Below are 15519 nucleotides of genomic sequence, written 5' to 3'. Positions count from 1 at the left end.
CATTGACTTTAATGTTAATCTATGTATGGAAATAAATGTATACCTGATTTACCTTTAGAAATTACAAACTTTCAAATATCATTCATGAAAGTACAAATGTAGCCCTATCTTTTGCAACAATAAAAACATAGGGTCATGCTGCATTTTTGGGCATTTACATGGCCTAGCTTGTTTACAAACAATGTAGATTCGGACTGAATTCCTCTACTGACCCCCATTACTTTTCAACCTTGTAGAAAAAAATTAGTACATTTAGCATTTATTTTTTTATTTTTTTTCAACTCTAGTTTTGATCCATCTACCAAAAAATATTTATTACAAACATTATCTACCAATCAGAAGAGCACATGACTTCAGTTTTATACAGAAAGCTCTCCCCCAAATGGGGGGGGGGGGGGGTCCCTGATGACGTATATTTATTTACTGAATTTACCCCTTTATATGGATCGTTTGACTTTGTCTTCGGTCAGTATCATCCGAACAATTTTTAATTCTTTATTTTTTTAAAGAGGATTGCCAACAGCCAGAGGCTACGCGTGGATCTCCTCAACATAGATATATACAGATTCACAATTATCAAAGTTTTGAATACAAACATGTTAAACACAAGACAAGACAATATGTACAGGACAAGACATACAAATACTACACACCCATCCAATCACTCGCTCATTCTTACTCACATGCACACGAATTAACAAACATGTATGATTCAGTAATATAAAATAGTGATTATGGAAAGACAATTTTGAGCACAATCAGGTCAAAAAAAGTTTTTAAGCTATCGAGAAAATCTGTTCGAAGATTTAATAAATCGAAACACACACTCAAACATCTCTAAATTAGTATCATCAGACAAATCATCACTACCTTCTATTAATATTTTGCTCAGATAGTTGGCACATAGATCCCGCAACATTGCTATATTTATATCTGGACAAAGCAGATTCTTAATTCCAAGTAGAAGAGTAATCCGATAGTTCGTGTAACGGGCGCAATGAATTAAATAGTGCTCAGTGTTTTCAATGCAGAAATCGCAAAACCTATTTAATGTTAGATTATATTTATACAAGTGGTCATTAAGAGCACTAAGCCCTAAGCGTAATCTAGTATGAATCTTTTTCTCATAACCATGTCCTCGTGAATATATTTTTTTATTACACAAATTGAGATTCTTCTTTAACAACCTTTTGAAACTTGCCAAAGATGTTGCTGTAATTAGTTCAGCTGACAAACTATTCCAGTCTCTAATCGTAGCTAGACGAAAAGAGTTATAGTATGCTACTGTTCTTGACCTGATGGGTATCAGGTTAGCATGTCGTCTTAAGTTATAGTTTTCCGTATTATGATGGAACAATGGATGAAAATTACAAAGATAATCTGGGACAAGATGATTTTTAATTTTGTACAAGTATGTAAGTCTATGAACTTGACGGCGTATTTTGAGAAGCTCAAGACCAACCTCTTTCAATAAAATGACATGTTTTGTGACCCTGATTGCCCCAGTAGATATAATGCAGGCACGTCTCTGTACATGTTCAATGTTTGCAGAATCGGCGCTAGTGCAGTTATCATAGATGACATCTGCATAATCTAGCAATGAACGAACAAATGTTTTATATAATTTTTCAATGCATAATCTAGGTAATATATGTCGCATCCTCAAGATAGTGTTCATCCGAACAAGTCCATATATAATGTATTGACCTAGTTAAAGTCCATAATTGATAAATACACATTTACAAGAATATATGGATACTTACTATATATATATATTTAGGTACAAATCTACTTTATTCACTGACAAAATAGCTATTTGAAAGATACAGATTAAGAAGGCATCATTTTCAACCTCAGATGCGCTTTTCGAAAATCAACATGATCAATAATATTTTATTATCGATCGTGTTGACCAAAATATTACAAAAAAAATCGTCATATAAATTTTAATTATACAAATGGAGAAGAGGCGTTAAAACTAAAAAAAACATATTGTGCAGCAAAATCTGTATAAGGGATCAAGACTTTTATAATAAATAACTTTTACAATTTGTAACTGGGATGGAGAGTTGTCTCATTAGCACTCATACCACATCTTCTTATATCTATTTGCATGATTCATATACATACCGTAATTTACCGTAATTAAAAGTAAAGATAATTAATCACACTAGGCCTGTCCATTTATAAGATTTTAGTATAAACCAACTATATGTAAACGATTTATTTGTTTTGCAGTTTGATTTAGAAGATATACCATTACTCTCAGATCTGTTTTTGTGTCTTTTAGTGTCGGGATGTATAAGTAGCCGGTCACGTCCACTTGTATGTTTGTCCATCTTATGAGTTAGGCCTTTTTCAACTGATTTTTAAAGTTCGTTCTTATGTTGTACTGTTATACCACTGTCCCAGGTTAGGGGGAGGGTTGGGATCCCGCTAACATGTTTAACTCCGCAACATAACTAGGTATTTGCCTGTCCCAAGTCAGGAGCCTGTAATTCAGTGGTTGTCGTTTGTTTATGTGTTGTATATTTATTTTTCGTTAATTTTTTTTTTTATATATATATATATATATATATATATATATATATATATATAAGGCCGTTAGTGTTCTCGTTTGAATTATTTTACATTGTTTTAATGGGGCCTTTTATATCTGACTATGTGGTATGGTCTTTGCTCATTGTTAAAGGCCGTACGGTGACCTATAGTTGCTAATGTCTGTGTCATTTTGTTCTCTTGTGGACAGTTGTCTCATTGGCAATCATACCACATCTTCTTTTTTATACAACATAGCTAGATAATACAATTAATTTTCTAGTTACTAAATTAATTCTTTATTAACATTCTTGTAATTTTTATTAAATAATCAAATAACATAATTACAAACATCATCTTGAATTATATCCAATTTTCTTTAGAAATTTAGCTTCGACGTCACCTTCGTGGTGTTGATCCAGTCGTGTGACAAACAGCCCGTGATTATGTTGTACTGTTTTGTGTGCTGTCTCAGGTTGTTTAATGTGTTCGTTTTTATTCTGTTATTAGCATGTGGAAATGTACCAGTGTATTGTTTTTTGTGTTTGTATTTCTCTGTCATGAATGTTCTTGTATTCTTGTTCTGGCGAATACAAATATTTTTTAACCTGTCTCCTTTTGACGGCTATTATTCGTTTGTTTATCTGTCCTATATTTTCTCCCATTTATCTGTTTATTTATTGTAACCCTGTCGTGTAATGTTGTCATTTCAATGTTATAACCCATCGGTTTTTCATAAAATGCCCTGTACCAAGTTAGGCCATTGTTACATTATAGTTCGTTTATATGTGTGTTACATTTCGGTGTTGTGTCTCTGTTGTGTCGTAGTTCTCTTATATTTGATACGTTTCTCTCAGTTTTAGTTTGTAAACCGGATTTGTTTTTTTTCTCTATTGATTTTTGAATTTTGAACAGCGGTATACTACTGTTGCCTTTATTCATATACGTACAGTATTCCTAGCATGTATTGTTGTCATTTTAGTGTTATATTTAAAATTGCCATAAAACGTGAGGTTTGGTGGGCCACAAAATCAGAATCGACTCATCCTTTTTTTCTTAAAATGTCCTGTACAAAGTCAGAAAATTTCAATTGTTAATTTACAGTTCGTTTCTGTACATGAGTGTGTTGCATTATCGTTTGTTTATTGTTGCACTTCAGTATTTTTGTTGTATCGTTGTTTTCCTCTTCTACTTAATGTGTTTCCCTCGGTTTCAGTTTGTTACCCGGATTTGTTTTCTCTCAATCGATTTATGAATTTTGAACAGCAGTTTATTTATCACCTGTTACACAAAGGTATATGAATAAAAAAAACTAAAGTTTTGTTAAAACAATGGAAAAAAGCCTTTACTTTACTTGTAATTTTTGTTACCTAACAGAAGACTATGACCATTTTTTTCAACTTGCCACTTTTAAGATGAGTTTTGGGCGGAAATTTATAAGACATTGAGATAGCTTATTGGTCGACACATTTTCACATTTTTGTGGCAAATTTTCTCCAAATGAATTTAAGAATTATTACCATACAGTAGCCGTAAGGTTTGCTTGTACTGTTTGTATTTTCTAATATTTTAATACTTAGAAAGATGAACCCACAGGATTTTTAATATTATATATCATTATCAATAGCAAATCATTTTTAAAATTTATATGGGTTTTTTTTTAACATAATTTTTAAGCTAAGACGTTGTATAATAATATTTATGAGGTTACCATAGAGTCAGATATTAATACTCATACGGGGAAATATTTTCCAACAATTAATAAAGTTCGACAAAGGGAGTTTATAAACAGGACGCAAAAGGTCTCAAATTGCGTTTCTTTGTTCTTCAAAAGAATTGTCACTATCAACTTTATATGAAAATATGCATCACGTAGCTAAAAATGAGTCATTTCTAATACCAGACCGAAGATTAGATACCTGTAGCAATTGATTCAATCGAATAGTTTGCCTCCGAGACCTTTGATATAAAACAAAATTCGAATATAGTAGTTCAAACGAATAAATTGCTTCAATCTGTCCTAAATTGAACTTCATTGGGCAAATTGAAGTTAAATGAAAACAGTTTAATTTTTTAGATTTTAAGAGATACATGTACTATTAGTATCTGTAAATCCAACAAAATGCCACTTTTTTCTAACTTTTTAAAAAGAAATGCAATCAGCAGTTTGTTAAAAAAAAACCTTTTCAATCAAGCTAACATGATAAAGCCAAGTTGGTACCAAGTTGACCTTAAATAAGAAACAGACTCCTTATTAGACCCAGTACAAAATGCCAAGTTGAAATGTTAGAATTGAAAAAAACCCTATATATATGGCTTTAAAAGTTTAATGTATGTGCATATTTTGTGATTTTATGCATCTTACATTCGTGTTGTACTTAAATCATTGCATGGAGCTTCACAATAATAGAAAACCTTTGATTTAAAGATAAACAGTCGCAAAACAGTCGATTGTAGTAGTTGTGTTTGCAGGTGTTTTTGTGCATAAGCATACATTTCGCTGAAATAAATTCTCAGAAAAATAAGAAATAAATCATTTAAAAATTGTAATTATGCTCTCTGTCATCGGCGACAGTTTTTCGAGGAAAAATGAATAAACAAATGGAATATTTCATTGAAAAGATAAAGTAAAGAACAGAAGAAAGCAAGAAGCATTTAAAAACATGAATTTAACGAAGTAAATTCACAAGAATTGTATCAACGACTTTCTATGTAATAAACTTTAAATGATCGACTTATAAGAGTTAATGAAATGCAACAAATTTTGTATTATGACATTAAGAATAGAACAATATTTATATCATGCACACACTGAAGGTCTCATACCGTCATGATATTTAAACTGTGTGTGTAGATAGTTATTGAGCCAGCGATCCGGAAAGTAACTTTCCGGTTCGCTGGCTCAATAATTATCTACACACAAAGTTACTAATTAAGATAAGTTACTAATTAAGATACGTGTATCTATGATGTACTTATTTACTATTTAAAAAAAATATATAGAATGTTTTGAAGTATATCAATAATGGAGAATGGTATTCTTATTTTGTTACCGTCTGTAGTTACAGTGTTCATTGCTTTGTATATTTACACCGTAGAACTAAGAATAAATCAAATAAAGGACGAGTTAGTTAAAGTAAAAAACCAACAAATACAAGATATAAGCAAAATGAAAGAAGATTTGAAATCGAAATCAATGATAGAAGAAACTAGTGCACACGGTAAAGAACTGGAAGACATAAGATCAATATTGAAAGAAACTGATAGTGTTAGAAGGACAGAATTTCATGAAATGACGAAAAACATAACGAAATATTTGAAGGAAACAGACAACCGTTACTATAGTGGAAAAGGTAACAAATTGATTTTAGTATAAAGCGCGGCACTATACAAAACTATTTTTAAATGAAATATTTATGGTAAAATGTGAAATTTGAACCAACAGTGAACTAGTGAATTAAAAAAAACATGCTAAGCTCACCTGGCCCAATGGTCCAAATGATCTTTCCTCGTCACTTGTATAGGCGGCCGTCGTCCGTCGTTATAATTAAATTAAACTTTGCCACAATGGTCATTGGGGTACTGTAAACCGGGAAATTTTCGCGCCCTCTTTATTTCGCGATTTACTAACACAATCCAAGTTCGCGCCGTTTAGAATTCGCGATTTCCCTGTGGTCTATATAAATATGTTCATAAATGATTTTCAAAAGTGAACAGCTATAATATATCCTAAATCAAGTTATTAAATCAATCATAAATCTTTTGTTTTCGGTTTATTAATCATGTTAATGTTAAAGTAGATTAAAAGTTTGTCATGTTTGCTTGTAAAAACACTTAGCACATACTTACAACTTCTCGTCCAATCAAATTGCTTGAATTTGCCTTCTAATTTTCATAGTACATACTTTTTCCGTGTACTAAGTAACTACGCATGAATGACCACAAGGGTAAGATTTCATTGTATTGTAATCAAGATATTAGAACAAAAATTGCTACTGGCTATTTTGAAATAAATGATGTGTTCCAAATTTAACTAAATAGTTTGTAATTAGTTTTCAAACAGATTTTTAACATCCTACTAATCAATCTTTTGATCTAAATTTTGTTTTGACAATTACAAAAGTTTCTTTCATTTAAATAAAGAGTAATAATAATGGTGCTGTATACCTTGATTAAAGTACAACTCAATCTAAATTGTGTAATCCTTTATCTTCCATGCAATTACTTTGTACACAAAAAGAGTCAACCATGAATCTTTTGAAGGGAAATTATTAATAAAGCAATTTGATATATTTAGTCATAAATTGGTCCATAATTGGTTGCCTTATGTCCAGTGACAAATATTTCATGCATATAAACTATCCACTAGACTACCTATGGGTACATACCAGGGGCAGATCCAGCCATTTTTAAAAGGTGTTTCAACCAAAGATGTGGGAGGGGGATCCAACTGTTTGTGATAGTTTTAGGTTTTATGTGAAATAAAAAAAATGTGTTCAAGAACCTAAAGCTTTCACTGCAATTTAAGAATTGTCTGCTCTTGGTCAATTCATTTTGTCATCTTACCATGTAAATAAGTACATGTATAGTAAAACAACGCTTCGTTCATATCAATAAACATACTTACACCAGCAGCTACCTTCTTTACATTCTAAAGTCAAGGGCCTTTTGAAATCCCATTTTTACAATGATATTATAGTGAGTAGATTTACAAAACTACGTAAATGAGCGACATCCAGTCAGCCAAAACATATCAATAGACTAATTACAGGATTACTCAAGTTGTAAATATGTGCTAAATTGGATATTGTATAGAAAGGTATATACTATGAAAATAAGAGCTTGGGGCACAGCCCCTCGCTCTAATTTTCATAGTATATACCTTTCTATACAAAAACCGAGACATACACAATATCAGAAAAGTATACCTAATTAGGATTGAATTATAATAAAATGCTGTCAGGATTAATGCTAATTGTTTTCTATCGTTTGATCTGATTAATCTGTATAGTAGATTCAACGAGGAGATACTTTTATTACTGATTGTCATGTGTCATTAACATAATGGTAATACGGGCTGTTTACATAACAATATACATAATGATCGCTTATGAGATTACTGATTTGAGTTAAAGATATGACTTCTAACATTGCTTTTCAGTACGATATACAGTTATGATTTCAGTTATATATATGTGTCGTCTATAAAATCAATTTTATACAATAGTCCTATAGATATTCTATCCACATATGTAGATATAAGAAGCTTTGGTATGAGTGCCAATGAGGCAACTCTCCATCTAAGTCACGATTTGTAAAAGAAAATTGAATAAAAAGAGTTTACTTGATATTTTCGCTGTCGTTTTATTTTCGCGGTTCAATGCTTACCGCGAAAATAGCGAAAATTAAACTACCGCGAAAATTTCCCTGTTTACAGTATCAAGTTTAAAGAATGTGTCAGATGACCGGCCAACCAACTAACCACGATGGCTTTCATGGCTAAAAAAATTAACATACGGGTGAATTGGTAATTTTAAGGAAATTTTGCAGTTTAGTTATTATCTTTAATATAGTTATAGAAAGAGACAAACTGTAAAAAGCAATAATTTTCATCAAAGTAAGATCTACAAATAACTCAACATGACAAAAAAAAATCAATTGATCCATTAAGGAGTTATTGCCCTTTAAATTCAATGTTTCGTAAATTTGTGTATTAAATAAAGGCAACAGTAGTATACCGCTGTTCAAAACTCATAAATCTATGGACAAAAAACAAAATCGGGGTAACAAACTAAAACTGTATTAAATCATTTACATAAATCTACTCGGATCCTCTGAAACGACTGACACAAATTATCATAAGGGTATAGTTTAAAAGTTTGTCCGAAAACCCCGCCTGCCAACCAACATGGCTACATACTACATGTATTTATATGGTTAATGAGTAATTGTCCTCTGCTTTTCTAATGTATATTTTTTTTTATTCATGAATTAAACCCAAAATAAACAGTGAAGACAATGTTTAGAAATATATAATTGCTGACATTTGATCTCAATTATGCCAAATGCCGACCACTTCTCAGGATTACAGCACCATTAATCTGAAAGTTTATAATTTTCTCTTTTCAGTGCGACATAGTTCAGCCGTGTGTTTGTTTGGTGCATTAATTTTTTTTTTATGTTTTACCGCTGCTCTAAATGAGAAATATATTTGGGGAGATAACTCTGACGAAAAGTGTTCGGTTAAACAAGGTCAGTTTCAAAAGCTCAATAACTGCTCGATATCACATGCAAAAAATCTTACCGACATCTAATAATCAGTACAAATACAAGAGGTCTTTCCAAATAAAAAAAAAATAGTTCAACTGTCAATAGAAAGAGTTCATTCGTTATATTTTTTAGCTATGAATCACGTTTTATTTGACAGTTTTTTTTTCAAATTTGTTTGCAAAACAAATAGACAATATTTAAATTGCAAATTATTTGGAAAGTTTATGAACATTCAGATATCATGCATATAATTAAACTGGTTGCAAGGAAGAAGTAATCCAAAAATGTAAATATCGAAAAATATTCAAATCGTGACAAACATCACGTATAGTTAACTGGAGCGCTACAAGTATTCATGAATTAAAGTGTGGTTCGGTGGCTCGTTGGATATTTTTCTTTTTTTTCTTTTTTAAATTTTAGTTATTCTATAATTCGATTTGTCTTTTGAACAAGTTATTATTTTAATGAAAACTTTTTTTTTTACTAACATCTACCCAAGTAGGCGTTTGGTTTACTTTATGGAAAAATTGCATTGTTTGTCCCCGAACGAACGAAATAAATAATGTAGAAAAAAATGACCTCGTTATGATAAAAAGCTGATTTGATCAGGCGAATGCTGGATTTGTCTACTTTTGTCAACCATTATAGAGCTAAGTACTTCGTCTCATACAGATTTAACTTATTTGTTATTCAAGTACTTTTCATAATCCCAAGGATTGTGGATTGAATTAGAGAGTTTCAATACCAAAACACTAATCATGCTAATGGTACAACGCCACATATATTTATTTGCATGTCAGTTTATATTTCGATTGCCTTATGAAATAATGCTATTTACTATTTTGGAAATAAGATTCGGTATTGATAGCTGCTCTGATAATATTTGTTAAATCTAGTTAAATCTTGTATAGGGTAGAACACATCTAAAGACCTTCGTCTTATGCTCTAGATTATAATCAGTTAATAATATTGTTTTTACTTTTGTGTCGACAGGTTGCTGTCATGTTGGTAATGCCAAATTTCTCTTTTTATTCATAAATATATCCTGCAAGTAGCATTTTCTATTTATTTCTTTCTACAGCACTAGGTGATTGTAGCGACCTACCAGAAGGATATCGAAGTGGAATCTACAAAATTCAACCAACCAAGTCCGATGAATTTGATGTTTATTGCCAAATGGTAGATTATGGAGGAGGCTGGACAGTAAGTTGGTAAAAGATTACGCCGAATCAGAATCTAAAGGACTATGAGTAATCTCATTGTTCGTACACCATAATGAAAAATAACGTTACGTCATTGTTTAAACTCCCATTGTTTATAACGTTTTAAACCAATCTAAACATGTTGGTGTACGCTTTTGGAAATATTACCCAGGATGCTTTAGATCCTGAAACGGCGAATTGTCGAAGTTCCGATGACACAAAATGCTATGAATCTAAAATGCAGAAAAAAAACTAAAGGTTGCATTTCTGTAAATATTGACAATGCAATTTCCAATAGGAACTCCTTTTTACGGCTAAAACTGTACCACTTTTACTATGAAGTTTTGAAAAAAAATCTTATCCTAGAATTGAAAGTTCATATGCACTTCAATTTGTTTCAAAGGTCAAAATATAGGGCTGTACGGCATATTTTCAACGTTTATATGTCCTGAACATTTCAGAGTTTAAACTTACACTAATTTTCTTAACTATCCTTACCTCTAATGAAGGGTTACCACATATTTAAATGTAAACAATATGCAGATGTATATTTACTGGTAACATTCCCAAGTTATGTCTCTATGAGATGGAACACAGAGAGCATAACTGGGAACCAGTATGTAAGTATTAATTTTCTATGAATATTCTAGATCTTCCAAAAAGAGGCGTGATTTGAGAAACAGCTGTATTTACAAAGTGCAACCTAAAAGGCGTTAGACGAAGAAATGTATCAATCAAAACAAACTAGAAATATCACTTAAGCTAATATCAAGACAAAAACAGTAATAATAACTTGAGGGTGTCCAAGAGACACACCATGTTCTTCATATTTCACATATCATTTTGATCACTCTGGACACTTAATCATCATGTTTTAAGTATTCAATAATAATAGTTGTAAAGAATTAAAACTCGTATAATAAATATATTTAAACAATTTCATTAGGTTATACAGAGAAGAGAAAGTGGTGATCTTGACTTCTTTCTTGGATGGACAAAATATAAAGAAGGATTCGGACGACTGGACCAGGAATTTTGGCTGGGTACACTATTTGTACACTTAAAGAACAGATTTATTGAGTCTGTGCCAAGAGCTGATACTTTATTGATTTGAAAATGAAATAAATTGTAAAAAAATTATTAAAAATTCATGGTGGCAATTGTGTAAGTGTGATATGGGTTTTGCCTACAAAGGACTCATCAGAAGTATGTGAATGAGCATTCAGAATCATACTATCTAAAACATTTTTCAAAAAAAAAAAAGGTTTAAAAAAGATTATTAATTTGGCAAGCTATTGTAAGTATTCAAAACATTTATACAATTTTTGGTACCTTTCAAAAGAGGGACGAAGGATACCAAAGGGATAGTCAAACTCTTAAATCAAAAAACAAAATGACAACGCCATGGCTAAAAATGAAAAGGACAAACAAACAACAGCACACACGACACAACATAGAAAACTAAAGAATAAACAACACGAACCCCACCAAAAAACTAGGGGTGATCTCAGGTGCTCCGGAAGGGTAAACAGATCCTGCTCCACATGTGGCACCCGTCGTTGCTTATGTGATAACAAATCCGGTAAATAGTCTAATTTGGTAGGTCACATTCATGAAAGGGAAGGGGATTGTAGTTACGACGTAAGGAACATATCCGATATCATTTGTGAAACGGTTATTCCATAACGGTCAACCAACTCGTGATGGGGTCTGTAAAATGTACGATGGGATGATTTCATCTTCACCATTTTGAACTCTTGGTTTAATAGCTTCCTTGTGCGCAGCAACCCTCTATCAAGAAAATCATGATAGGAAATGCAAGCACGGGAATATCGTATCAATTGGGAGATATATACCCCGTATGCAGGTGCTGCTGGAATGTTGCTACTTAGAAATGGAAAGTTCAGAATTGGAAAGCTGAAATCATCTCTTTTGTCGTAAAGTTTTGTTTTCAACCGACCCTCATTGTCAAGTTATGAACAATGGCGGGTTTCCAATCAATGATGTATTAACATTACACGTCATAAAAAAGATACTAATGATGTCATTGGTATTGTCTGGTATTAATAGTGATTTTAATCAGGGTGAATATTATAAACTTATAATTTTATGATTCCGAAGCAAATTAAAAAGATATGCATTTTAAGAATAACAACAAAAAGAAGAATCCGTCTCCTTGTTTACTGTGATGTGAAAAGGATCCCATAGCAACTGATATATGGGTATTCAATTTCTGTAAATGTTAAGTTGTATACAAGTTGATATATTTTGTTGTTGTAGGTAACGATAATATTCACGCACTAACATTCCAAGGGAGATATGAACTGATGATAGATCTGTACGATTTTGACAACTATCAAGTGTTTGCTAATTACCAATATTTCTATGTCGGTGATGAGTCATCTAATTATAGACTCAGCGTCTATGGTTACAAAGGGACTGCAGGTACATCTAAAAACTAGTATGGCTATAGAAAAAGGCAAATTGACTGATGATATTGTTAATTGATTTGGCTAATCATTTCTTGTGTATGTTTTGTTTTTATAGAAGATTTAGACAAAAGGCAAAAGGCAAATATACAACTTTGTATGACATGTGTGACTGTTGCTAACAATAAAAGTGATGAATTGATAACATAGATTCAGAGAAAGCCACGTGCTACTCGTCCTGGGTCATGATTCCTATCTGCAGAGCCTTGAACCCTATCAATAAACCGTTGAAACGAAACACATTGTGCACCTGGAGCAAGATACAATCTCCAAGGGAACTTTACGATACAAGAAGGGTGAAGCCTTAGGAGGAGAGTCCGTGTTATACCCATTCATTATAGGATTTTATCCAGAGTTAACCACATAGTGGTGCGGTGTACTACCATACGAAATTTAAACGTATATTTGCCCTGAGTTTACTACATGTAAAACTATTTTGTTAGAGTTAATGCTTCTCAATCTTTAGTTAAATGTTTAAAGGGTTGTTTACTATTTTTGTTCTGTGCTTTTCCTTTTTGACCATGGTAGTGTCTCCGACATATACTTAGTTTTTATTTGTTAATCGTTTCAAAGACATGAACACTTTTGAAACTATAACAATATTTGTTTATAAAATGATGGAAATCAGCCTGCACTTACTTTAATGATTCAAATTATTTTTGTATGTTTGAAACAAAATGAACAGAACTTTGTTCAATACCTACAAATTTGTATCTTAACGATGAATATCCCCAGTTATATTATCGTAACTATCGATTTATTTAATTTTAAAAAAATAAACAGTTGCATACATTATTATTTTAATTTGTGAACTATGAACTTTCATCAATGAATGGTCAATAAATAGCCTATAACATGTACTTCATCGTTTATAATTTAAGGTTAAGCGCAACAATAACTGAAGGATAAATATAATATACACAATTATTTATTCCCAAAGGTGATAGCCTGAACTACCACAACGGGATGCCCTTTTCTACCTTTGATAAAGACAATGATCTCAGCAAGAATAACTGTGCAAAAGATGGTGTTGGTGCATGGTGGTTTAACGACTGTTATAAAAGTCACCTAAATGGAATATTTTTGTCAAAGACGCCAGGTACGGTATGGAAGGGAATTCACTGGAGGGACTGGCTGGGTGGAGTTTATTCGCTACGAGCTACCAGAATGATGATAAGAAGACTGTAATCGAAATGTTATAATCTTTCGAAATATTTACTACTTTTCTTATTGTGACTATATATTTACTATTATTTATTTCTTTCGCTATTGAAATAAATTCGTATGTAACTAGTTATGGACCGCGGGAAATAAGAATTAGAACGCTCTTTTGTTGTCACTGTTTTTATAATATGGAAATGGAAAACCATCAGGATAAATCATGTAGGTGATGCAGTTAAAAATAACGTTTAACGCTCATATTCAAATAATAACAAAGGGGGATCTAATTTATTTAGGAAAATATTTAATATTCAATCAATAAAGTTTAGAAGATGACGTTTTTGTTCAATCATTGATGAAAGTAAAACAAGCGAATTAATAAATACTTTTGGATCAATTTTGTCAAAATAATCTTAGCATATCGCTGAAGAATTATTTTTTAACTTTGATGGCGAGATGTTTCATTGGCACTCATACCATAACTCTTATACCTATCTATCAATGCAATGAACGTGTAGAATACATGTAATACGCGGTAAAAATAAACATTGTTTTCACTTAAAATTACTTCTTCTAAAAACGCGCACACAAATTTTATCATCACAGAGACCGACCATTTTCTCTCGCCTAATAAAGTTCGCTTCACAAAGATAGCAGTTTTCAGACATCTGTTTATACTTTAACAATGTATTAATTTTTTTTAAAGGTCTAGTACATAGCAAAACTACTTTCATATCCATACCAGGTAACGAATTCTGCAATAAGGTATAGAATGAAAATAAAGGCAACAATAGTATACCGCTGTTCGAAACTCATAAATGTATAGAGAACAAAATCCAGATCCGGGTTACAAGCTTAAACTGAGGGAAACACATCAAATACGACACAACAGAAACACAACATTAAAATGTAACATACAAAGAAACGAACTTTAATATAACAATGGCCATTTTCCTGAGTTGGTACAGGACATTTATAGGAAAAAATGGTGGGTTAAAACAATATCATCTAAGGTACCAGTCTTATAACAAAGATTTAAGCCTGTCTCGCGTAAATTAACACAAGACTAATCATGACAGGTTCAACTGGTGGATCAGGACCACCTTAGCCTCTTGGGAAATGGATCTCATCGCCAAATTTTTGTGGAGTTCGAGTTGTTCAATCTTTAATTTTCTATGTTTTATGTAATTGTTTGTCTTTTAGTCGTTTTTCGGCTTTCAACCATCATGGCATTGTCAGATTCTTCTTGACTTCTCCTTGGCTAATAAAGTTTGAATATCCTGTTGGATATTTTGTTTTTCTCTGTTTTTTCATAGGAAAAACTTAAACTATGTATTTGTATCGGAAAATTTTTACAATGTGAATACATTTACAAAGAGATTTTAAAAAGCTATTCAAATGTTAAAATATTAGGCACACGTAATTAGCAACTAGCATTCACCAACAACGCAAATGACAGCAAAAAAATACATTTTTACACAAGGCATTCTACGACGCAGAGATCATATCCGTTCTATACATGCTCCGTAATACCACACTTAATATGAGTGTAGCGTTACATAGTATTGAACGGAACGGATATGTGATCTATTCACCGGAAATTGTACACAAGGATGTCGTGTATTAATTGATAACGTTGCTTGGTTTTAGCGAACAGACTGGACATGGTAGTATATAATGAATAAGAACCTGTTCTAAATGCAATTGTTTGCTTACTTATCGCAGCAGAAGTAATCTTATCGTTTTGTTCAACTACAAACCTACGCTGCAAACGTACGCCGCTTACGAATCAAACGATTTGATTAGAAAAGGCAATTATGAAAAAAAAACATACTTTTGTCTTACTATATGACTTCCAG

The 15519-nt window shown here is 31.9% G+C and overlaps 1 protein-coding gene across 1 annotated transcript; it reads left to right on the top strand.

The window, feature by feature from the left end:
- The first annotated feature begins 5491 nt into the window (after nt 1-5491).
- On the top strand, nt 5492-13994 carry LOC143080071 (microfibril-associated glycoprotein 4-like). Its single transcript, XM_076255732.1, has 5 exons — nt 5492-5891; nt 9890-10011; nt 10957-11053; nt 12291-12455; nt 13440-13994. The coding sequence occupies exons 1-5, from the start codon at nt 5564-5566 to the stop codon at nt 13685-13687; spliced, it is 960 nt and encodes a 319-aa protein (XP_076111847.1). The 5' UTR covers nt 5492-5563; the 3' UTR covers nt 13688-13994.
- Nucleotides 13995-15519: the final 1525 nt, after the last annotated feature.

Source organism: Mytilus galloprovincialis, chromosome 6 (assembly GCF_965363235.1).
Source record: "Mytilus galloprovincialis chromosome 6, xbMytGall1.hap1.1, whole genome shotgun sequence".
NCBI classification, from domain to species: Eukaryota; Metazoa; Mollusca; class Bivalvia; order Mytilida; family Mytilidae; genus Mytilus; species Mytilus galloprovincialis.
This window is presented reverse-complemented; position numbering and strand designations above follow the sequence as displayed.